General features: G+C 40.7%; 1 protein-coding gene across 7 annotated transcripts in view; it reads right to left on the minus strand.

The window, feature by feature from the left end:
- Nucleotides 1-6716: 6716 nt before the first annotated feature.
- Nucleotides 6717-26188, minus strand: part of ST7 (suppression of tumorigenicity 7) — a 154637-nt gene continuing 135165 nt past the window's right edge. For 5 of the 7 annotated variants that reach the window (XM_049813831.1, XM_049813833.1, XM_049813830.1 and 2 more), the window contains 4 exons: nucleotides 21704-21854; nucleotides 16741-16833; nucleotides 13559-13698; nucleotides 6717-7035 (listed from right to left, as the gene is read on the minus strand). In XM_049813831.1, the coding sequence (XP_049669788.1) occupies nucleotides 6940-7035; nucleotides 13559-13698; nucleotides 16741-16833; nucleotides 21704-21854 (480 nt within the window). In that variant the 3' untranslated portion in view covers nucleotides 6717-6939. Of the gene's footprint in view, nucleotides 7036-13558; nucleotides 13699-16740; nucleotides 16834-21703; nucleotides 21855-26188 lie in introns of those variants that run through there. The other 2 variants (XR_007507644.1, XR_007507643.1) reach the window with 1 other exon arrangement.

The raw sequence follows: 26188 nt of genomic DNA on the forward strand, positions 1-26188 counted from the left end.
GTGCCCTGGATACTGAAGTGCTTGGGAGTCTGAGCCACCGGTTGGCGATTCCTCCGTGAGAGAAAATCTGGGGCCAGGCTGGGTGAAAGGCTGTATCAGAGGGGTGTTTGTCCATCGCTGTTGGACTGGAGTTTGCGGCGAGGTGGCTACTGGAGGCCACCCTGGCCACCGTTAGCGCACCGCAGCTTTCCGCGGGGGGGGGCAGAAATTGGCCCACGGCAAAAAGCAAAGCAAACTGCAGGAGATGTATTCAACCACAACATTTTCATAAGCTATTAAAGAGTCAAAGCAAATGTCTTAGTTATATATTTGTGAAAACTTGCCTCAAACGCTTTTAAAAGGTCATTAATATTAACTGCTGGGGTTTTTTGTGATCTGAAGGATCGAAGAGATTCGTTTCTCAGCCTAGTGAGAGCTGGGTGTAGGACACTCAACTACCTAAGGATAAAGTTTCCTATTTTTCACTTACTGAATAAGCAGAAAAACATTTGCAGAAAGCTGATGGAGAAGGAGGTACCTTGTCTCAGTAAAGACTGGGTTTCTAAAGAATCTATATCAACTTCAATGTTCTTTTAAATTTAATAAATCTATTAAATGTATTCCGAATGATACTTTCCATTCAGATGGGGACTTCCAAAAAAGATTTTCTCTGAATACTTTCTGCAAAAACTTACACCAATGATCAAGCGTCCGTTGGCCTTTGATGGAGGCAGCTGCAGGTTGTGCCAGGTCCATATGCCAGGCTGGGATCAGCCCCAAAAAACAAAGTGCTGGAAAGATGTGCAGGCTCACGAGGCCCAGAAATCGCAGCCTCACAGGAGAGGAGCTGGGTCAGAGAGGGACCAGCCGCCTCTCCTCGGAGCAGAGACCAGTCAATGAGCCAAGATGAAAGATGGGTCCTGCACTGGTAAGTCTAATAAGGCTCTGGAAAAGCACCCATGAAGTGCAGAGACAGGCAAGGTAATGAAAAAATAACATAGGAAAAGGAGGTTAAATGGGTGACAGGACATACTGTAGAGGCAGGTAAAATTTCTGTATGAAAATGAAAAAGACTGCAGGAAACCTAGCGGGTACAAACAGTGCATGAAAAAGTAATATACAAGTTGCATACTGTGGCAATTGAGTGAGTAGTCCGTTATGTTGTTGTTCTGGGTTTCTTAAAGAATATTTTAAAAGGACAGGGGTTTACATTCAATGGTCTTGAGGGCAGTCATTTACGTCTGAAAGGCTTTGGAAAAAGTTTGTATCATTAAAATGGGCAAGTCATCTCCAGAAGTCACAGCTGGCATTAAAAGATCAGGAGGATCCAGGAAGGTATTTATTTGGACTGTAAGATAATGTTTCAGTTACTGTATATGGCATTAAAGTAATTTTCATGGCTAGAAGTAAGAATAATCACGCTTCTGGGTATAAACCAACTGCTGGTGGGACTAGCCCTGTCAGCATGTTAGTGTACAGCGTGCACATTACACACACACGCACATGCAGCGTGTGTATATGTATACACATTCAGTTCAGTGGTTACACTGTTGGCCTCCTTACTGCTGGCAATTCTGGCTCTGGGCTGGATAAGGAAAATTCCATACCTGATTGTATTTAAAGGTGAGCTCCAAGGAGAATTTTTATCAGGATTTCATTGTGAAAATAAATCTCCATATTGTTCACAGCCTGAGCAATATAACATTTTAAGACTTAAAGAACTTAAGAGCAGTATAATATTTTTAAATTTTTTTTTGAGCCAGGTTTTTTTAAAGATTCAGGGACCCTATGAGAAGTCTACAAATTCCCCATGTAATAAAGTTGAAAATATTTCAGTGTTCCGGAAAAAAAGGAAGTCTCATTCTTCTAAGGGAATTTGTTCTAGGCAGTTGAATAAAAGGCAATGAAATCAGATTGCTTCTTAAATAACTCCATCATTTGGTTAATACACCAGAAATCAAACCTACCTGAATTCTGCAGTCCCAGGTAAAGTGTTTTGGGGTCATTGTATTAAAGGTGGAACTTTTATTCCATGACCTGGTCCTCCTCCACCAAGGTACATCTTCTTGCTCCAGACTTCCCCCTTGCTCTCAGGGGCCTGTGGTTCCCGAAGGCTGGTCTTACCAGTAAGACCAGGAGGATGATGGCATTGAGTACCCCGGCCTTTTCAGTGTCCTTTGTCACCAGATCCCCTGCCCCGTTCAGCAGCAAGCCCACCAAAGGTGTGCACAGCAGGCTGAATTTTATATTTCACGCAAGTGCCATATTAATAAGCTGCAATGCAATGCCTCCACCAAACTCCCTTCACCAGAGGAAAACCAGAATATTTTGCAGCACAACAAATGTGTAACTGCTGAGCTGGCCAATTATTTTATTACATTTTTTTTTCCTGTATTTATGATTTTTTTTTTTTTTTTTAAAAAAGAGCTCAAGGTAGGCTTCTTACAGCTGTAAGCATTTCTGCTGCCTCTTCCATGAAGAAAGCACTCCTGGGAGCTTTTGCTATTTCTTAGTGGGAAAAGATGCTCAGAGATGTAAATATTGCTAGGAAAGGCACCTCCTCGAACTTCAGCTAATCAAACAAAAAAAAGGGAAAAGAAAAAAAAAAAGAGAAGAAACAGAAATTGGGCAAGGCAAATGAAATAATCCTATATTTTGTTCTATGGAATAAATTTACTCATGTATTTAGTCATGAAGAGGAAACAGCTGTCCCTAGGTAGACACTTCAGTGTCAGAATAATATTAGCTGAGGCAAAAGGTTGTAGGGTTATTTTTTTTAAATATGCAGTCCAATTTTCTTGAGGGAGTTCCCTTTAATTTGCTGCATGAAATCAGAATCTAGCAGAGCACTGAAACGCTGTTAGCCTGCCAAGCTTTTTGGGATTGCTCCCTCCCCACTATTTTCTTTAACAAACTTTACCCTAAAAAGCATGTCGAGCTGTTTTAGAAGAAATCTCACCAGAAAAAGTATAATTTTCCTTTACCACATGGAAAATGGGGAATGACTTTTAGTAATGGTGGTGTATGTTTGGGCATACGGGTGTTGCAGCTCAAGAGATTGCTGTGCTGCTTCTTTTTTCCTTGCAAAACTAGCCAAACCCAATTTGTGCATCTCACCCTGACCTCCCATCCCTGTGTAACCTTCTCCGGTTAGGATTAGAAATAAAATACGGCATTTCTGGTACTGTGCTACACAGTTGCTGAACGGCATCCAGCCCGGATGCCCAAATCACACCTGCATTCGGCAAGCAGCCGGCAGTCCCTGCCTGCAGGCTTCATGCCCAGCCTCTCGCGGGACTAGGCGTCTGGTGGGCAAAGGGAAAATGAACGTTTTACTGAGGATTACTGAAGATCTGGGGCTGGGGAGGGTGCTTTTGCTAGTTAAAAATAGCTCTTAATCCAGCGTGGCAGCACGAAGCGTACCAACGCCTGCTCGTCTCCACGGGTTTTGCCTCGCGCTCCGAGGAAGGGCTGCAGCCTCCTCCTGCAGGTGACGGCCACCTCCGAGGGCAGAGGCGGTTTTGTGGTCACATACGAGAGCCTGCAGGTTTCTCCTGCCACTTCAACCGACGCAAACGAACTTGTATTATTATCTGAAAGACAGCAGCAGTTCACGGGCTGTAACCACAAATGTGTTTTGGCTTTTTTTTTTTGTGTAACATCTCATTCGCCTGATTAAATGGATGCGACTTTATCACAATGTAAGATCTTCTCTTGCGTGAAAGAAGCAAACGTGTACGAATCAATATATTGACTTGTACGAATCAATATATTGACTGCTCCTCCTTCGCTGTTCCAGGGCTGCCTCTCCGCTCCCTCAGCAGTGGGAACGGGGCCGGAGCCCTGCACGAAGGCAGGTGGGACACGGGGCCGGGAGCTACCTGGCACACAGTGCCTTCACAAGAGCCGCCGAGGCTTTCCAACCTTCGGTGCCGTGACAGCCACACCGGTGGGAAGGGGGAGCTGTGCGAGGGGTACAGCTTCCTTTGGGTGTTTACCTTCTGTAGGCTTCTGCAACATAGGAAAACTCCTGGTATTTCTTCCTCCTTTTCTACTGGGCTAAGGACTTCTATGCTACCCCACTGAAAAATCAGAGTCTGTGTATTTGGCATTGACAATAAATCACAGCGACCGATTAGCCACCGGAGAAAACAACGGCCTTCCCCTCGGTGCAGCACTCGCCTCTCCGCAGCTGTAAATCTACGGGGCGGGAGGGCCAGAAGCTTGACTTACCGGACACTGCTGAGCATCTCTCCTTTTTTTTGTTCTATGCAGGTTACAGTGTAAAGAGATAGTGTGCATCCAAATTGTATTAGGCTGTCTTTAAAGAAAGAAATAGGAACTGTTAACATTTGGAGTTAAAAAGCTCCCCCCGCCCTGAATCCGCAAATTGAAGGTTCGGATGAGTTATTATCTGAACCAGATTTCCAGAAGGTTCATCTCTGCACTAAGCCAGAGGCTTTCCATCATTATAATCACAGGCTGCATTTGCCTTTTGATCTAAGCCATGCTGAACTTCACAGGAAACATGTCCGTGGCAGAAAAGCCTACGGCAACAAACTCCGCGCGATGAAAAAGAAAATCCTTTTGTCTGACTTGCTTAGTCTCCCAGATGCCTAGAATTCTAATTAAAGCGAAAGAGATATTTTCTAGATAAAATCCATGGCTCATCACTGCTTATAAGGGAGATGGACACTAGAAAGAGTAGAAATAGAATTGCACAAAGATAGTTTTGAGTTCCTAAAAGTTCCCCAGAGTTCAAGGGAAGGATCTGATTCTAATTCCTTTTAATCAGATTATTACAGATAGTAATTCTCACACAGATCATAATTCACATCATCTCTTCTTCTAACAGAAGGCCAAACTACTACCTTAGTTGCTGATAAACATGGACATTTGTATGTATGTATATACATATTAGGACTCTTAATCACAGCAATTTGTTCTTTTGAAATGTAGGGTATATAAAAATGAACTTTGAAAGGTTTTTGAGGTGGCTGGGAATAAGCGACACAAAGCAGCACAGGACAAGAAGAGCTGACTATGCCTGATCCTTCTGATTTTCACCAACCTTAAATAATCCTGACAGCACCGCTGTGAGGCAAACAAATGAATATGATTGTGCCTAGTTTTACAGCTAGAGAGACACAGGAGCACCTTGCGTGTGGCTGTTCAAGCAATTCAATGCAAAGCCAAGAACACAAATATTGGCCCACTTCACGCTTCCACATGCTGTCCACTAGCAATCCACTCTCTCTAATCTTACGCCACATCCCACATTAAATATAAGCCGTACTAACGTCAACATTACAGTGAAATGTTTTGCAGGAATAATGGCCAGAGATGAAAACCCCGTATGGAAATCCCCAACAGCAACACACCTCACGAGTTTTAACATTTAGCCGTGGGGCTCTCTGATCTTCTGTGTCCTCCCTCAGGTCTCATTCTCATAGCTGGTTTCTCCTGGTGTGAGGCTGTCTTTTTTCCTCATAGTACAGCAGTGTTTGCTTTAATGCAGTACCACTGCTCACTTGGACAAAAATCTCTTTTCTATGTAGACTAGCATATCTGTGATTAAGAGGCCAAAAAATAATGATGCAGTGCATCTCCTGCTGTTAAGAAACACTTTCCTTTTATACCAACTCCAATAATGGGAATTTTGTCGTTGCCCACTCATTTCCTCATTGACAAACAAACTTACCTGGTGGTGATCACAGTCTCCCAAGCTGCTCAGCATTTTTAGAAGAATAGCAAAGTTGAACTGGCAAAGTGGCATTTTTGATCCGCTGCATTGGGGTTATGCTTCCTCATCTGGGAGAGGAATTAGTTGGAAAAAAAAAACCTCCTCGAAGCATCTGTAAGGATGCACTTTCAATTCTTGACAGACAGGACTACTTGCTTCAACTTCCAGATCAAATTCCTGACCTTAGAGCTGGCCTCATGCATTAGCAGAGGTGTCTGTGGGAAGTTTCCATCTACAGTGGCTACGTTATAAATGAGTACTTTGTCTAAACCTCTCACAACACAAGGATAAGATTTCTGAGGTAAGCACTAATGATGAAACACCTCTCTATTAATTGTGCATGAACTAATACCAATTTTGCTAATGAGCTTCTGGTCTCAAGCAACAGTTTATAATGCTGATGTTTAATCTGTACAGGAAAAAAGTACTTACTGTTTCGTACTTGAAAAATACTAGTAATGCAATAAAAACTTAGCAAGAAATACGCAAGAGCATGCACGCAATGATCACTTACTACGGGTGAATTTGTCTTCAGTTCTCTGCCGTTACTTATGCTTTGTTCTGTAGACAGAGAACAAAGCATGGAGCTTCTGGAGGTACTAGAAATAGCAGTGGCGTGAAGAAAATCTGTCAAGTATGTGGACTTTCTGAAAATGCAAATGAGGATAAAACTGACCTCTGTGCAGGGATGGGATTCAGAAGCCCAGTGTGCCATCCAAACTGCCTGGAGAGCCTAAAGCGGCTTTAAGCAAGAGCTCTAACTGTCTAGAAGCTTCATCTAGACTGTCTGTAGTGGTGAGGGCTTCACCCTAATTGAACTTCGTAAGAAAAGGCACTGATACTGTTGCTTAATTGTAAAGTTATTAGTGTTTTTTTCAATAACTGAATGGAAAGCAAAGCCCTGGCTGTGGTGAAGCAGATACACCACACATGTTTAAGAACACAAAGTACCATCTGAGCTTTGAAGAAGAAGCCAAAGACAGCAATGCTGCAATACACAAAAGTTTATTTTTAAGTTTTTCTTTTCTGAAGGCAAAATATAATAGAACCTAACATCCATGTATTTTGTACAACAAAACAGTTTTTATATGAGAACAGACAATCCATGAAGAGTTTTTAAGTCTTAGAACTGCTTCCCTTTTTTATCATGCTTTCTTGTGGTCAACAAAAAGTTGGCACAGAAGATGTCATGGCAGTCAGTCAGCGGGTGTGCTCCCTCAGATCCTTGTCAGCTGGTGCCACAGACTGGAGGGCAGGATACTTTCTACTTTTTCCATCACAAAATTTAAGGGGGCAAAGAGGGTGCTGAGAAACTGCAAAGAAATCAGATACGCATTCAGATCAAAATTCAGCAGACCATACACCTCAAGAGAAAGCTGTCCAGTAAGACAAGAAACTCTTTCTGTGTTCCCCTGTAAAATCCTCCAGCATGATAAAAATTATATAATTCACATATAAAGATTTTCTGCCAAATTCTGAGCCTTGCATATATACATATTGCTGAATTTTGCAGTAAAGAAAGCAAGAATGCCATTTTTATGAAGATCAAAGACTACAAAAGTTTTCACACATCTCTCATCCTAGATTCAGGCTCATACTGAAGCTGCTAAAAACTCAACCCAAAACCTACTGAAGGGAAAGAGAAGCTTTTTCATAACGGCAGAATCTGTCAGACCACAAAGCGTGTCTTTAGAGTCAGGTTTAAAATGGTTCTGAGTTATCTACAGATCTGCTATATACATTGAAGCATCACTAACTGGAATTTGTCTTAACTTTCTCCCTCTATTACAGTACACAGTTGGCTATGTTGAAAGAGGTTTCAAAATATTAAAGTTAGGACAGGCATATGTGACAAAAACCAAGCGAATAGAGGCAATTTTATCACAGGAAAAAACCCACTGCCAGCTACATCTCTCAGAACTCAGGTACTCAAAGCACTCCCAAAATTTTGGGAAATATATATTAACTGTGCTTTACATTAATTGCAATTCAATTGTACACGCTACATAAAGCTGTGCTGGGGCCCTGTACGTGTACGAAAGAGTACAGTAATATGCAAAGTCAGACACCTCGAGACTGTGAACCCAGTGGCTTCTAACCATTTAGACTGATGCCACTTTTTGCTAAAAATAAACAGTTCTGTTTGGAGCTGCAAGAAGTTTGTGTTTCAGTTACTGCTTGCAGTCAGCACAAAACATACAAACTCCGCTTACTGCACTGATGTGTATATGAAGTCTGCTTGGTAGGTCAGTATTAAAGCAAATCTGGTGCTCCATGTATTCTCTTTTTGCCCGAAAGAACTCTCTCTCCTGACAAAAGAAAGCATCAGACATATATGTAAACACACTTACGTCCCTTTTCATGTTCTGAATTTGTCCCATATATCTTTAGGCACTTAAAGGATGCAGACGTGGGGGTCTGGTCCCCCTGTAGTCACTGAAGACAGCTAGGCACTTCCAGAGAGTAATTCTACCCATCCCAGGACCAGAACTGCCCTTTGAACCCGTCTCTTCTCTCTCTACCCCCCCGCTGCAGAGGGAGCCGGAGCAGCTGGGCTTTGTCTTCTCCCATAAAGCAAGGCGGACTGTGGCATAGTGCGGGATGCTGGCCTGCCCCTGCCACACTCCTGAACTGCTAGCACAGCTCCCGACACAGTTCTGGCCCATGCCAGTTCGTCTCTCCTCAATAACGCCCAAGCAGAGTTCGGGGATAGCGCAGGGCAGGGACAGTTCCCAGCAGCCAGCAAGGACAGGGCCATCCTGCCTTTGATGGGAGGAGAGGTTAGAGAGGTCCAGACATGAACTTGCCTTTGGAGCCACAGAACAAACAATATTTTATCACTTAATACAGATATGTCCTTGGTCTCTAACTTAGGCCCCTAAGTACCTGAAGTTAAGTATGAAAAATGCAATTTCAAAAATTTTTACAGGTCTGTGTGCTGCTGAAACACGGCTATATATGGCAAATGTATTTAAAAGACTTCAAAATTTCAATATCCAACAGCCAGAGATTCTAACCATTTCATGGTATCAAGCTAGAAAATACCTGCAGTTTCACTGTTTACCAAAATGGGCTCTGTGCAGTTTAACTGTAAGAATGTTTGATGTTTATGATGCTTATGCATTTTAAAGGCAATAGTAAGCATTCAAATTCTTTTTTTCCTCTTGGACATGTTTGCATACAATGCAGACACCACATCAAGGACAACTTGTGCATCATGGGAAAAACAGGTAACAGCATCACAGCTTATGACAAAATGAGAGATTTTGTCATAAGCACAGGTAAAAGAAAAAACTTCTTCTAACTGAAGCTGAGTATTTCAGTTGTAGTGCTAAAGGTCAAGCTGTATAACATGAATCACAGGTGAATTAATGTAACACTGACCTATCTAATCTTAGAGTTTGCTATTACTATTTCAAGTGGCTTAGCCCAAGTAGAAGCATTCCCTCTGGTTAAGTTATGAACTGTTTAAATAAATACATCCCTTTAATTTTGCCAAATGCAAAAGGCTCACTAGAGGATATTTACTGCTCTTTGAGTAGCACTTCATCTATGTGGTAAGCTTGCACCATCACGTCTCCTTGAATGGAACACAGCTTTGTAACCAGTGCAAATTACATACTTGTTAAATCAATGAAACAAGAATAATTTGCCTGACAGTAAGGTTTATTGCAATTCATAGGAATTTTGCTGCTGAAGTAGTTGACTGTATCCTGTAACAAACTCAGCAAAGTATCTGTAGCTTAAAATGAGCCAAGTTTTTCTCCACTTATAAAACTAGTTGGTCTACAAAATACATTTAAATTCATGGATACCAAAGCCTCAATTAACTGAGGTCCTTTGCTGACAGCAAGAGGTTCAGGATGCCACCTACTCTCTTGTACAAGCCCACGTAAACATCTATGCTGGGGCTGTGCTGGAGCCCTTGGAAAGCTCCTGGTGCCTCTTTCCTCAGACACCACTGGCAGATGCCTATCCGGCTTGTTTGCCACATGGTACCACCCAGGAGGGCTTAGTCTGCATGACATGGAGGGGGGGGGGAGGGTTCATTTATTTTTTTGCCTTTCCTTTTGACACTGACTGTTTTTCTCCACATGGAACAGAAAAAACAGCACCAGCAGTAGAGTAGGAATTCAGGGTGGAAAAACTGGTGATGAGAGACCTGTAAAAAGTTTGCTATTATTATTTTGTATTTTAAAAGAAAACTACCAACCTGGCTATTTCAAAGTTGGCAGAAAGCAGCTTTCTGGAAGCACCTTCTGAATAGTACCATTTGATTAAAACAAATATGCAAAAGTATCTTTTCAAGCTTTTCCATTGTGTGGCTGGTGTTTGCATGGAGGAACTGACCATTTATTGCTCAGTCCCTGTGATCGGATCTACATGTTCCATGCCTCAGTGTCTGTAGAGGTCCAAGCAGATGAAATATCTCCTTGGGCAAACTTGTTTGCTGAACTGAGGTCTCATCCATCATACAGGAAATATTGAAATAGATCATGTCAATGATCTCAGGCAAACAAAGCAATCAAATCAGAGAAAAATTGGTCTTTCTGAAGTTTCACTCATTTTAAAAATTTACCTGTGCACTACACTTTTAGACGCAACTGTTGACTCGAATGATATAGTGACCCCCTTGTTAATACAACTCTAAATTTTATTTAAGATCCATTCTTATTGCTACCATGTTGTGAAAAGACCTGCACTTACATATTTTTAACAATTTCCCAGATATTGTCATATTTCTGCATGTCAATGAAATAAATTCAATACTACCAACGCTGTGCTGACAATTTTATCCAAGTCATGCAATCAGAAATTTTTTCTGCTTGTATTCCTATCTTAAGTAACTTCCAAAAGCCTTTTGTTGGAAAGCCTAGCAAAAATCAAAACCACAAGCTGTGAACATGCTTCTCCCTAACCGAGTGAAAATGTTAAGATCTACTATCATTTTAAAGTTACTTATATTCAGTCTCACAGAACGATCAAAGTACAACTGGATTCTTTCAATTTCATTATGGGAAGATACAAGTTTACCAGGTTCAACATTACAGAATTGGCTGGATGCAGTTGGGAATATTGAACTTGCTGCTGAACTGGCAGGCAGCGTTCAGAGCAGGTTCTGGCTGTAAAACATGGGCGCACTGATGGAGTTTGGAGAATTCCATCCTACGTTGAACCTCCCAGAAGAGGAAACTAGCTTTAAAATACCTTTGACTTCTGCATCCAGTGGGAGAATGCAGGCTGCTGCCCTGAGGGACTGTCACAGTGGCACAGGCCACCTCTGGCAGTCTCACATGTGGAGGAGGTCCTCAGCACTCAAGGGCTTTTTCTGCCTTGAAGGAACCAGTGTCTGGGTGAATGGGCTACGGAAAAGGTGCAAGAAGATGCTAACTGAAGGACAGGTCAAAGGCAGTTCCCAACATGGAATCATGCTAACTCATTTAGTTTTGTGAAATATGGTAAATATCAACCTGCAGTAACATAAGCCTGGGCCATGATGGTGATATTACATCTGTACAATGCTTTTGGGATTGGCAGTCATAAGCGAAGGAGTAATTTTGACCTATTAAAATTAAAGCATATATACACAGTTTCACAGTTTAATATACCACATCACAACGACTACCAACCATACAGGAATAGGGAATTCAATGCACATAACCACAGCAACAGTTAGCACATTCATCTTCTAGCTATTTATGAAATTAGTTATTTTTATGAAACGATCTTCCCTAAAACTGAAAGCGAAGAGCCAGGGCTGGCCAACCTCTTCTGTACTGTTCTGATACAGCTGCATTTCAAAGAGATGTCTGCCATGATTTTCTTCAATCTTGTACACCTGGGCTACTTTTTCCAGAGGAGACAACCAAAGCCTTTCTGCGAGCTACTAAATGAATGTCACAGGCTTAAATTCTTCCCTTCCCATGTACAACAAAAACTGAGTTGTTGCATGTAGTAGTTATGAAGATTAAGACATAGCTAAAACAAGTCACACTACATGTTAACTGACATACTAACTGCATCCATACAGGTTCAGAGATCTTGAGTAACCTTGCCAACTTTATGCACATAATGCAGCACACATTTCAATTCTATTTGTCTCTGCTTGTTTTACTAACTAGGAACTTCACCTGCTCTGACATACAGAACTTAATAACCACACACAGAGTCTTGGGGTATCTATTCTATTAACGCCAATGGCAGCTACACTTACACATCAGTGAAACAGATCCTTCTGGTCTGACTCCACTCCCCAAATGGCTTTGGAACCTGCAAGCTCCAAACCATGGAGAAACAATAACTAACGCACCACCAGTGTAACTTCTGGTATCTCTGCTTGATTGCACTCAGCAACCAAAGCCAGGTGAGTTAAACCCATGAAAACATGCTACGAATTTTCTCCAATTCCACCGACTGTAGCAAGAGCACTAAGTACAAAATCTCATCATGCTGCCAGCTTGAGATATATTCTTTGTTCAGGATACAAGGCTGAGAAGCACAGGAACAAGGCTAACAGGGACAGATTTGGGGTCATTAACTGTGACAGTATCAGAAAAACTGCAGATTACATTGAAAGAGCCCCCAAACAAGGGTTTGTTTTGAAGCATTTCAATGACTTGAGGAAAAAATCGCAAAAAAAGCTTTACAAAGAAGTTTAAGATCACATGCCCATGTTACACACTTATTGTCTACCAAATGCCTACATATACATTCAAGAAACAAGCGAAAGTAATAATATTTCACGTAAGTTTCAGCGCTTTTTGCTGATAGAAGTGTATATTTTGCTACAGCTAATCTTATTTTCTGTCTTCTAGAGCTAATGAAAGAAAAACCTTGATGCAAGAACTGTTGCTGTATCAGACCTCTATCACTCACAAGCCTGGGTGGTAGAAGACCTGGTTCACCTGCAAAGGGAGTCTCTCGCCATTTGCAAAGGAGTTTGAGAAAGTACTTACAATCTGGAATTTGCCAAAGCCTTTCAGCCTTGCCTCCTCCACCTCATTCCCTAAGCCCCCCAAATCAAAGGCACTAAAAACAAGGCCTGGAGGCTATTTAGGAAACACAAGACTTACAAGAGATACCGATATATTTGAGAAAATACATTAAAACAGAGCATCTTCAGTATTTCCTGGAGAAGGAGACAGGGTTTTTATTATCATAGAACTTTTAAGTGGATTTTTCATATCCTAGCACAGTGGAGCAGTGATATTCTTGGTTTTGCAAAGAAAAAAGCATGTTTCAGCGTAATTCATGGCCCTTCCCCCTCATCCTCCAACATGTATTAATCCTTGGTGGATTAAAAAAGCAGAATTAGCAGAGACTTCCCTAGATGTAGTAAAGAAAAGTTGTGAGGCAAATATTGAGACTACTTCCTTCATGGCAGTTTGAGGAAAGAACACAGAAATTTGCCCTGGTTAACAGTACATTCTATTTCTGCTCATATTAAGAGCTTCTATTGCACTGGAAAGCACGACACAGTCATTACGGCTCTACACAAAACAAAGGGGTTCTGCAAGCCATTATTAGTTTATTTTATTGGATTATATATGAAAACACAGATATTCCTTTCTCCCACCAAGCCTTTTTTCACAAAATCACAAGAGATCTAGCCTAACAAGAGGGCCATATAAACCACAGAAGACGGACAGTAGTGTGTTTTACTGATTAGCTAGCTCTCTTAACAGTTGTTCAAATGTCCCCCTGCTCAGACATCTCTTGATGTTTTACTTATACTACTGAATATGCAGGTATTTAATACCCAGCAGTATTTAGCTCAGTTCTTCCTGCATCTGTGTCTTTATTTACCAGAAGAGAGCAGCAGCAGAGAATACTCACAGCTTTTGCGAAGACCCCCATAAGCTCTGGGAACTGATGTGTCAGGAGGGCTAGCATGGCTGTGAAAGAACAGAGTCCAGCAGTGAAGAGGATGAAGAAGGGAAGCTCTTTCTTGGGGTAAACTGAAACTTCATGAAATGCTGTAGAAAAAAAGATGCGAAGGAGAATGCATTACATGTAAAAAAAACCCCAAAAAACCTCAAAACAACAAAACCCAGACCAACATTCTTATTTGGTTTGAACAGCCAGAGACACCCAAAGATGCTTTTGAAGGAAGAAACACATAGAAGGTCTGAAACATCTAAGGCCAACATTATTGTTGTGTCAGTTATCTCACTGCCAAATAATTCTCACCTAAAGATCATATTTCTGGCTTACTCTGGTCCTATGTACATGTTACTTTTGCCTTCCCTGTGTCAGCACTAACTATAACGCAACTGTGCAACAACTAACCCCAGAAAACTAACCTACAAATAAAACATCCAGATTTTTTTATGCAGGTCATTGACTAGCCACATGTATCATGCTAATGCTGATACACAGAGAGCACAGAAACATGTACCCGGGAGCAGCAGTGAGACCAACCTTGCAGAAGCATGGCTGTAGATTGGTTTAAGCAGGCTGTAAAACTACAGCCTTTGTAACAGTAAATTCTGAGGGTTTAATCTGCAGAGAAAAGTTATCCTAAAAGTAGGACATATAAACACATACTTTCAGATTTGCAGAATTCTCTGTATACTTACAACAATACAACAATTTTTTAAAGTGTTAAAACCTGGAATTTAAATTAATAGTGAATTTTTAAGGTGTTTGTTAGTATACACTAAAGGGAATACAGAAATGCCTTGACTCTGCTATGAAAAATTGCTCACTGGGCTTCAGAGAAAGCTGCACTGATAAGGCTAAAAGGATCAGAAGAGGATAATGAGTATTTTATTGGAAGAATATATCCCTTAAACTTTTATTGTGGTCCAGATTCAAGGTGAAAATTTGGCTGGGTTGGCAAAAGGTCTAGTGAACTCTTACCTGTCTGCTTCACTCATTCGAGTCTGTAGTTTGGAGCTACAGTCACAATAAATGCAGACTTTTAAACTTTTTTTCTCATACAGAACCAGCCTCAAGGCTTTGCATATACTCAAATCCTATGACTACTCATACACACAAAACATTACTCTTCCATTTTGCCTACTTTCTTTGCTTCAGTGATCAGCTCTCATCTCATCATACTTGCAGACAACATAAGCACAGGGTAATCCAGCAACATGGTAGGACAATATACTTGACTGCATTCATGCAGGGTGGAGTGGTTTCCAAAATCAACAGCAGGAATTCGTTAAGAGTTTAAATTAAAATAGTATAAACTAAAAATATGTATGATTTGGGGGTATGCTAATTCAATCCGTTTAAAAATAAAACCACAGATAATTTGCAACTTCTCTTTGATTGAAATTAAATTTAGAGATCGGGAAATTCCAGATTATGGACATTATAAGTCTAAGATTTCTTGTGCTCAGATTCTGCACTTGCTTTTGACACAGGCTCAAACTTGTTCCAGTCTGTTATCCAGTCACGGCAAAAGTTTTGTGATTGATATTTTTAATTCAGATAGCCTATCAGATCTTAGTGTTCTGATATAATTCCAGCTGACTCTCCTTTAAAACACACGCAATTAAAGGGTGTGGACAGGTATGCAAAACCCCTTTAACCGACCTGTGTCTGTCACGGGATGTTAAACCCTTCCCTACTCAAACCCAAGAGATTTTGCAGTGAAAGGCATTTCCCATAACTGCCAGAGCAGAACACAACTGTCTGCATATGCTGTTAAAGAGTCCCTTGCTTCTAACATTTGACAAGAACGATTAGTTTTGCATCTAAAAAGAGAACGCTGAGCTATTCTGCATGACTTTGTCATTCCTAAATCTCCTGACACTCCACCCTCCCCAGCTCAGCATCCCTCTGAGTGAAGCAAACATAGCAGTCTAAGAGGTGTTGTTATAATTAGGGTGATTATAATGGGGTGGGGAGATATTGTCAGTTGCCAAGGATTTCTGTGTAATATCAGCGAGAATGTACTGTGAAGGAGAGACTCGCAATGAGTGGATTTTTGCTGCATTATTCTCACCTAATGTTTACGCACATTTTTCAGCCCAAACCAGAAAGGTTCTGAATGAAAGACTACAAAGAATGCAAATGCCCTCAAAACCAGCCTTCACAGCAGAAGCAGGCTACATTTTACTTTTTCCAGAACAGATTTCTCTTATTCATTCTCCAGGATAGAGAAGGTGAGAGAAGAATCTCCTTCCCTTGGATCAACTTTTATTTGCCTCCACTGCCCTGACCCTGCAAACCCCTCTGCACTTGAGTGTGTTCCACTTGTGCTCACGCAAAGTCCCACTAAGAGAAAACACGTGGGAATGAAGCATAACTTTGCAAGATTGGCCGCTTCCGCTCTTCCTCTGTATTCTTGTGCTTCCCTGCATGCACTGCAATAAGTCTCATTAGCTTGGACTGTAACACTTCTCGAGGGTTGGATCTGTCTTTGTATCTGTATCTTGCAGAGCACTGGGAACACTGTTCGCACTTTGCTAATACATGCCATAAATATATATAATGAATGACTGAGGTAATTTCACATCAATCACTTCATAATAGCACACACATCATTACACAAAGAAAACCCTTTCTTGCTGTTAAAGACTGCTTTTCAGAAAACGTCAGCATAACCTGTCAGAATAACAGCTATATTAATGATCCAGCTGTCCTCAAGCAGGTTTGATCTTGCCTTGGAATTTAAGTAGCTACTGTGTCTACATAAGAATAACAAGGCTGTGCCACTGTGCTTTTGGTTTGATGGGATGTTACCCTAGATGAAAGATCAGACATACTTTCCAGTGTCTTGGCAAGAGAGAATAGCAAGATCTAACTGATTTGTATCTCTTCAGTAACTTCTCTCTCTGTCCCTACACTGTCAACAACAATAAAGACAGCTACTTGTTATGAACTATGGCTAGGAGCGGCCTCTTAACTATCAACTATGGCTAGGAGCTCCAGAGACTTGCTGTCAACCTGATTATTCTAACGCAGTGTATTCAATTTAAAAGGCATCAATGGAGATCAGTGCTGCAAGACTCAGGTAAACAATTCTTTGATGTCAACGATAAGAAGAGAAAAGATGAACATACATGGTAGTAGTTCTCTATCTGCAGTTTCTGTACAAATAGGGTAAGGGTAGAAAAGATGTCCTTTTTCCAGTGGATAGGGGATCATTCTGAAAGCTGAAAAGAAAACAACACCGTGCACAAGTTACTGTGAGTATGGCAGTTACTGGACATACTTAACTATATATACAATTTTCAAAAACAAACATAGACAAAACATAACATTTACATTTGGTTGCAAACAGCATATAAATTGCTTAATGAAATGCCAAAATGTAAATCTACACTTAGCTTTTAATCCTGCAAACACTTATGTTTATTTTTATTCTTGGGAGACAGCTCATGAGCGTCAGCTGAGACCATGTTACAAGTACATACATAAACGTTTGCATGATCAGAGCCCATTGTACTTACAATTCCATAGCCAAATATACACATTTTGTCTTAGGTTTTAGGCTGCAGAATTTTTAAATTTCAAGGGAACGAAGTGTATCTGATATAACGGGTATAGCCTACACAAATGACCAGCCAAGCTTGTGAATTTAGGCCAATGCTCACAATCTCTGTGCATCAAGCATAACAGAAGTTTTACATGGAAAAAAGTACACTACTTTTTTCCCATCACACTCCAACAAACCAGGTAACACTGATGACTCAAGCCCAGAGAACTAGTTTTCCAACACAGTCATGTTTTCATTTTATATTTGGCAATCAAAGATTAATACTGAATTATTAAAACCAGGTTCCTCACATGCATTCTTTTTCAATGCAGCAGATCGAGTTAGGTTTCCAATATAAATCTTCAGGTTATGTATTAAATAATACTTAATCCTATGCATTTTTAAAATTGAAAATATTAACAGAGAGGGAGGGAAATGGATCACTAAATCTGGACAGTGATGATGTCATAGGCCATCTGAGTGTAGTTTATGGAAACATCAGTATACTTGACTGAATTATAGCTTTGCAATCAAGGCATCCTTTTCCATTATCCTATATATTATTCTCACTGTTAAACCGTCATCAATGTGTTATTCTCACTACTCCTATGAACATCAGTCACTGAAGCAATATTTTCCTCAACAGATGTCCTAGAAGCACTGTATATTTTAGATGTTAGTTACAGCCCACCACCACGCGGTAACACTCCATTATCTGTTGCTCACAAGGCAACCGAGGAATCGGTTTAAAATACACAATACGCCAATATTTTCAGTTGTGCACACTGCATTTGAAATAATGTTAGCTGTATTTTTTGTGCAATTGTATGAGTGTATTCTTGATTACTATGTTTAAAGCAATAGTAAGGAAGGCAGAAATCCTCAAAGACTGTAAACCAACCTGGGCTGTAACGCTCTTCCAATATTAACCCCCCACTCTCCATAGCACCCCAAAAAGCCACGTACAAATACAATGATCCAAGCCTTGTATGATCTTCACATGCAACAAACTTGAGTGTCTATGCAAAAACATATGTGGAGGGATGTTCAATGCTCATGACTTTAAAATCACTTAATGCAAGTTCTTCCTTCCAATTTGGCGTAATATTTAAACAGACAATCAAGCCTCTTCTGCCTTACCCTAAATCGCAGTAGTACTAGGATTCTAATAAAAATAAAAAGGGATAGTAAAGATGTTGCTTTCACAAAACAAGTGAAAAATGTCTGAATAGTTTTTGCTGAATTTAAACAGTCATCTTCGACATGAGACCAAATATGGAGTATTTACAGCAAAACAGTTTATTTAGCAATGTTATCAGCCATGGAAGAAAGTGCTCTGGTTCATCTGTATCAGTTTGTGTTTATGTATATACTTCTTTGCCTTACTCTTACAGTATTATCTGATCCTATTTTACATTAATCAATTCAGGTAGCACAGAGGCAGTTTGCCATTCAACCGTGTGCTTGTCATAAAAACTACTATAGTATTTGGGAACCCCTAGGTTTTTCTTCTTCATGCAAACAACAGGAAACATGACACAACTTTAGAAACTGACAGTGATGAACAAGCACCTCAGACTCTTCAGAACTTTGGTTACGCTTTAAACTACAGACCTTCTGTACAGAGTACTCGGACCAAACCCAGAGCAATGTTTTACATGGTGTCACTTGGGCTTTTTTAGTTGTACTAGGAATAAAACTGTACTTTCAGTGATCAAATGAAGACAGAGCAGGAAACAACCAACACTCCAACAACCATCATTCGATGATGATCATTATTTTTATAACCTCACTCTTCTCAATTGTTGAATGCAATTTGGGATAAGCACTCTGTGAGAATTTCAGAGTTTAAAATACCACAAAGACATTTCTGCATAAATTTTGTTAGACGCTGTCTTAATTATGAGTGACCTTATTCTCCTCAGAAGCATTCAAAATGTACCCCCAAGTGACTGACTTAATATACTTAATTCTGCCCAACTCCCACAAGGTCAGAACTGAATAGTGTATATATGTGGGCATTAAATTCCTACATACAAGCTACTGAAGTGAGACTTGTGGTTATTTAAGCACACTGACAGAATAGTACACTCTAAAGACATGGCAAGTACATAAATAGCTAGAAAGAAAGTGAGGGCAACTGACTGTGTACTGTATGTTGACTGTTGGTTGGTATTTAATTAAATTTAATTTCTCTGTCATGTTTCCACTGGTTTTAACTTACGATTGTGCAGAGATGCCAAGGAAACCTTTTGCAAGTAAAGGACATAAGAGTGCCATAAATAGTTCACTACATCTGTAAAGAATATTACCCAGTCTAAAATATGGACCAAAAGGTACGATTATTGGACTAGATACTGGTGAAACCACTAAAACCCAGGGGAGTCTTTATGCATGAGCAAAACCTGAACAAAATTCTTGAGGACTGGTGCACTGTTCATCTCTCTCTGAAATCACTGTGCAAAATGAATTATGGATTTTTCTTTAGAGGTTACGCAACAATACTAATTTACATCTTTACAGGCTACTATACAAATATTAGCTAATAAAGTACATATTCAGATCGCTGTGGAGGTAATAAGGAGAGGAATCAGTTTATGTAATTAGATGGGAATGCCCTACACTGCCTTCGGGCACAGATGACTAGATTTCCTAAGTGGCAGGAGGACTGCAGGGCAGCCAGCCTCCTGTGCCAAAAGCTAGTCCTCATGAACAGCCCCTTAGGGACTCCCCAGCCTGACAAAACAAAAGATCTATTCAGGATTCCCTGAAAAATACTGCTCCTTAATGATGGGATAATAAGCCTTGGGCTAAAGGACTTCTGCAAGCATCTGGTAGAGAAGAAACTTCATAAAAGCAAACCACTGAAAATAAGCCACTAGGAAGGAAGCTATGACACAGAAAATAATAGACTGGGAGAAATGACAGGGAAAGAGCAAGCAGATAGGACAGAGAACAATGCAGCAGAGCAAACCCCAGGTGGCAATGGTATGGATTACTGAGCAAGGTGCTCTATACACCTAGAAACAAAGCCATTGCTTCCTCAGGGAGCCTACACTGAAAATTAGGCACATTTAGGCTATTTCATACGGTGACTGAGACAGTAAGTCACTTTTACAACAGAGGTAATAAGTGCATGTCTGTAGGAATTATGGTGACAAACTATTGTTTCTAACAAAGCTAAATGAGAACAGCAAATGGAGAAAGCAAAAAAAAAAAAAAAGGTGATATAATAACATACAGAGAGGCTGAAAGAGAACAGAATAAAGCAGAGCACGAAAGGTATACTAGATTACATAAAGAAAAATCTGCATTAAAAAAAGCAGACAAAGGCTGATTATAAAGATACTTTTTAATTATCTGAAACCTGAAAATACCCCACATCTCAAAGATAGGATAAGACAGGTCAGAAGATTAGTATATGACCTTTGAAGGTCATATACTCCAACCTCCTACTCAAACCAGGATCATCTTCAAAGTTAGGTCTGGTTGCTCAGAGCTAGGTCCAGATGAGCTCTGAGTATCTCTGGGGATAGAGATCCCACAACCTATTACCCACCTGTTCAAATGCATCACCACTCTCATTCTGAAAATATTTTTCTTATGTCTAGATTAAATTTCTCCTGTTTAAACTTGTGTGTAATGCCTCTTGTCTTTCTGCTGTGCCATTCTGTAAAGACTCTGACTATGTCTTCCATATCATCTCTCTATTGTGTGGTGGAAGACAGCAACTAGATCCCCACTTCACCCACCAGAAGTCTTTTCCAAGTTGAATAAAACCAGCTCCCCCAGCATCTTTTCCTACATCACATGTTCCAGTTCCTATGCATCTTAGTAATCCTCCACTGGATTCACTCCAGTTTGTCAATAAAAAAAAACAGTCAAAAAATACTGTGTTGTTTCGTACTACACATTAATATTTATCTGCCTATAAGGCACTTTCATAATTTCACAATATCAAAGCATTCAGAGAATCACAGAATGGTTTGGGTTGGAACAGACCTTCAAAAATCACCTAGTCCAACGCCCCAGCTGTGGGCAGGGATGTCTTCCACTGGATCAGGTTGCTCGAAGCCCTGTCCAACCTGACCTTGAACACTTCCAACGATAGGGCATCCACAACTTCCCTGGGCAACCTGCTCCAGTGTCTCACCACCCTTACTGTAAAAAATTTCTTCTTATGCCCAATCTAAATCTCCTTCAGTTTGAAACTGTTCATTCAAATAATGACAAATAAATCTCTACAACTCTGGAATGAGGAATGTAAATTATTACCCCCTTACCCATGAGTAAGAAAATATCTCTCAAAGAAAATGGGAAATTTTGTTCAGGATTACACAGAGAACACAATCCAAGACTTCAGAACCCTTTTTCTCATTAAACGAAGTTTGTACTTTCAGTTTGAATTTCAAATATTTCAATGCTGGTGAGGATATAACTGGTCTCCAAAATTCCCACATTCTATACTTTACAAAAAGCTATAATTTTCTCATGATGTTCAGTAAAAATATTTGATTAGCTCCTTTGTAAGAAAGAGAATTACTTACTGCCTTCCCATGTACAGTGTAAGAGATTCAATGCCCCCTCTACTCTTTTCCAGTGTTGAAGATGAAAGAAAGCATATGCTATTGCTTCACTGTCCCCTCTCTTCAGAATATGTTCAGGGGGAAGAATTAAGCTTTTCATTTCTAGTAGATACTGCAATAAAAAAGCAGAGCACAATTATTTCAGAGGTAGTAAAAAACACAAAAAGCTGCCTGTAATTCTACAGCGCACACCGAAAGGTCTATTTCTGTAAAGTACTTTCCCTCACAAGCGTTTCATCAAATGTGAAACATCACCAACTGCACTTGAAGATAATTATTGAATTATTCCCAAAGACTAAGATATGCTGACAGATGGTTAATGTTCTGCTCTTCAGCTGTAGTAGGGGGACTACAGAGAATTTCAAAATGAGATGTCTCTCTTATCAAAGGAGATGGAAAACAAGGCTCAAAGCAAAAAAGAGAATCTAATTACAAGAGCTTTTTAATTAAAAGTGTTTATAATAAAATGAAGAAGACATTAAGCAGTTTGATGCACATAGTCCTTCTATAAGGAAACATGCAGTACTCATAGGTTGCAAACGGTTGCTTTACTGAATCACCACCAACCAGCTGCAAGGTCTATGAATATGCAAAGTTGGCAGCCACCTAAGTAGCTACCAACAAGTTATAAAGTAAAAAAAGTTACAAAATGTAACAAATACCTGATTTCCAGAAAAAAAGTACTGGATGTTTAAACTTGCTACTTGAAATAGTTATTGAAAATGGTATGAAAATGAAAAGCACCACTGACTAAACCCACAAGCAATTTTCCCCGTTACTGGATCCCACATAAGAGAGGCGGATGAAACACACAGAGGGTTCATGCCACAGGAGAAGACAGAGGTCCTGGACAATATTCAAGCAGGTGATTTTTCCTCCTTCCCCAGCCCATGAACTAGACCAGTACCAGTTCATCACGGAATCTCATCAGTGGTGTTACCACATTCCAGTTAGTGGAGGGGAGATAGATCAGAGGGGAAAGGCACATCCCTTGCTGGCATGCTTTACAGGGAAAGGAACAACAGACAGAAACCACAGGCTGCCGAATCAAGTCCCGTTTGTCAGTTCTCCGAGAAGTGTAACGTTTCCCAGCTGTGCACTGACCGTTCTTCAACAGCATAGGGAAACCGCTGCTCTTTTCCAGGATGCCCAACGTTCTCCCCACCAGACTATTTAAGTTAACACAAAAGGCGGCAGGTGAGTCAGGCAGTAGACTGTCAGGCCTTAACACAAGGTTTGGAAAGGAAAGTTATGGTTAATCATTGGCAAAAGGAGAGCGAGCGTGCAGCCCCTCTATTTCACCCTGCGTGCTGGTCTGGCAGGGGGAGGACTGCAGGACCTAGGGACTGACAACAACCCAGTGCAGGCACCCACAAGAAGGCAACCTGCCACCAGCGGTGAAACAGAGGGAGGCATGGGTGGTGGTAACCTCCCGCAGCTCCTGTTAAACACGGACTTTTGTGAACGGGATGAGCTGGCACAGAAAAGAGGAGAAGAGGGGGCAAAAGAAATAAACGAGAACTGAAAATCAGCCTTGGGGAAAGGAAGAGGCAAGGCCAGAGAGAAATGAGCACCAACAGCATGATGTCATGGAGGGCATCCGAGAGCTAGTCCACCCCTTCGCCTGAAGGAGCCTGGAAGGAGCCAGCCAACAGCTGAAGGACTTGAAGAGACCATGATCAAAGCAGAGAACTATCAACCCTGGGAAACAGACAAGTACTTCAAAGAGGAAAGAGAATCATGTGTATTTCTGATGCAGGTTAACAGTATTAAAGGTGGAGAAACTGAATTAGCAGTGGGAGTATGAAGTGTGATACTTGGATTTTCTCTAAAGCGTTTCAGAAAAATCTGAGAGCTGCAGAGCCGGTGGATTAACGGAGAAAGGTGCCATTTAGTAGGCAAGACAGGGGATTAAGAGTGACAGAGAGAACAGAATAAAGAGCTGACAAGAGGGAGGGAGCTGCCAGGCTTACAGAGATAGAGCAAGCATTCTTATCCCCTGCCCTAATGAATGTGCCACCCTTTTAAAAACACACATTATACTTGTTGAGCAGAATGGAATACAGCTGCAAGAGCTGCAGGTTTCTATCCGTTTTATTAATTTAGAACATAACTCTTTATTTCCATATTTTTTAAAAAAGTAAATGAGAAAATAAGTTCTCAATATTTAAATATTTCAATTAAAGGAAAAAAATACAAACCCAAAGCCATGACACTATTTGTAAGAAAAGAAAAACCAGGAAGGAATGTCCTGTTTCTAGGAGCATTGGGATGAAAACATGTTATTTTGATTCTCATGTATTGCTTGTTATCAGCGATTAAAAACAAATCAAGTGGAAATACCAGATGGAAGGATGTATCTTGACACTTGCAAATCATTCTTAGTCCTCACTCAGTTGTGTTGACTTTTCAGTATGCATTTTTCTCAGTTTCAGAAAGAAAAACCCATTTTTAAAAGTTCCTCAGATAAAAAATGTGAAACACTCTTCCTTCATTACTCTATCACAGCTACTTTCCCAAACAAAAAGTCCATAATCTGGTTTGGTGGTATTCAAGAAGACTCACACACAAAGTTGATGGATGGCTCAAGTTTCATTTTAGCCTCGTAACAGTTTTTGTTTTATGCACAATGGTCAGCCACACCTTTTGGGCATACAAATTGTCAATGTATTTATTCTGGAGACATTTCCAGCATGAATGCTAATTGTACACAGCCCCAGAGAGACCTCGTCTGGAACACTCTGTACAGTTCTCATCAGGCACTTCCAGAAATGTGAAGATCAAGTTCTACAAGTACAGAATAGAGCTAATCAAAGAAATGGCAAGTCTGCTTTGTGAGAGAGCACTTGAAGACCTACATCTGTTTAAGTTCTCTAAATAGGAGTAACGGGTACCAAAAAGGTGCCTAGCTGTAGGTAGGGCTTGATTATTATGGAAGGAGAGATATGACTGTCCATGAAAATAGGATGGTCTCGATGTCCTAGAATATCATATCCATTTGTGCATTGCTTTATTTTCAAGAAGAGTTCAAGAGCCCGGAGGGCATTCAGGTTCCTGGAGGTTTCACTGACAGGGCTCAGGGTCTGCTTGTAGGTAGCATAGCCAAGGGCAGCCCCCTTCCATGGTACCGGCAGCCTACTGCCACCCAGATACTTGACAGGCAGGACTGACTCCCAGCAACCTGCTGGGTTTCTAGCAGATTATCCATGATCACAACACGGTCCCCCTGAAACGTTTTGGATTGGACAAGCGGACAAATTCCAGTGAAATGAAATGAAATGAATCCTCCTTCAAAAACTTCCCAATAAGCTGCAGTCCTCATGCTGCCCATGTAAAGTGTGAATCACAGGCCTGATGGACTTGTGCATGCAACAACTATCTCCAGCTCTTGGAAAAAATTACCCAAAGACATCTGATTGCAGTTTCCAAGAGGCTGCTATTGCACTTAATCAAAGATACTAGACAGGTACAGTCTTCTCTTTAGCCACCAAGACTTCAGGGTGGGATTCTGACAATTTATATCTCAACATTTCCAAAGGCCTCGGTCCAGAGCACAGCCCTTGCTGCTACAGGACTAATATGGACACAAGATCCTACCATACCATCAAAATCCATACCAGTATGAACTCCATCTGGCTTTACAAGAAAACAACCTACACTTCTTGACAGAATCCCTGTTAACTGTAACTCCTGATACACTGGCACCCTCTCAGATTCAACCACGACCTTTACAATTTAAGTAATAAAACTTCATTACCTTTTCAATACTTTGAATACACAGGGAAGATGGGAGCCCCCCGTCACTCTGACAGGGCTCTGAACCCAAGCGTGGTTCCACTTCAGAGGGAGAGTCAAGTAAGAGGCTAAATAAGAAACTTAGCAAGGAGCTAGCCACCATGAAGGAAACAGAGACAGCAAGCCCAGCACATCTCCAACTGCATTTGTTTTTTCAATGTTGAATAAAGAAGTTTAACTAGTACAGGAAATAGCATGTCACCACCATCTGGGGTTATCATGTTCCTTTAAAAAAGGAATCAGCTCAGAAAAGACAGCTAGAAAATTTCAGGCAGAATGACCTAGTCTTAATGAAGTTATGAGTGAATACTAAAGTTGTGCAATGACTTCTGTCATCAACAGATGGCTCAATCAGCCCTTCTCCACTGCATTGTTTTGGCTTGGATTTTTTTGGTTGTCTTTTTTTTTGGTTTCCTGGTCTCTCTCTTCTCTCATCCCAAACTTTTTTCCTGTCAAACCCCTGTATTTTAGGAGGTACAACAAGGGCAACAGTATTTTTCAGGTGCTTCCACAGAGGACTTCTGGGCTGTTTACCTGACATTGAAATAGATATTGCTCAGCTATAGCCATTCTGTACACATATGGGAACATGCCTTTTAACGAGCATTTGGAGGATGACAATGGACCTTGTACACATGAAGTGCAACATGG

Source organism: Accipiter gentilis, chromosome 11 (assembly GCF_929443795.1).
Source record: "Accipiter gentilis chromosome 11, bAccGen1.1, whole genome shotgun sequence".
Taxonomy (NCBI): Eukaryota; Metazoa; Chordata; class Aves; order Accipitriformes; family Accipitridae; genus Astur; species Astur gentilis.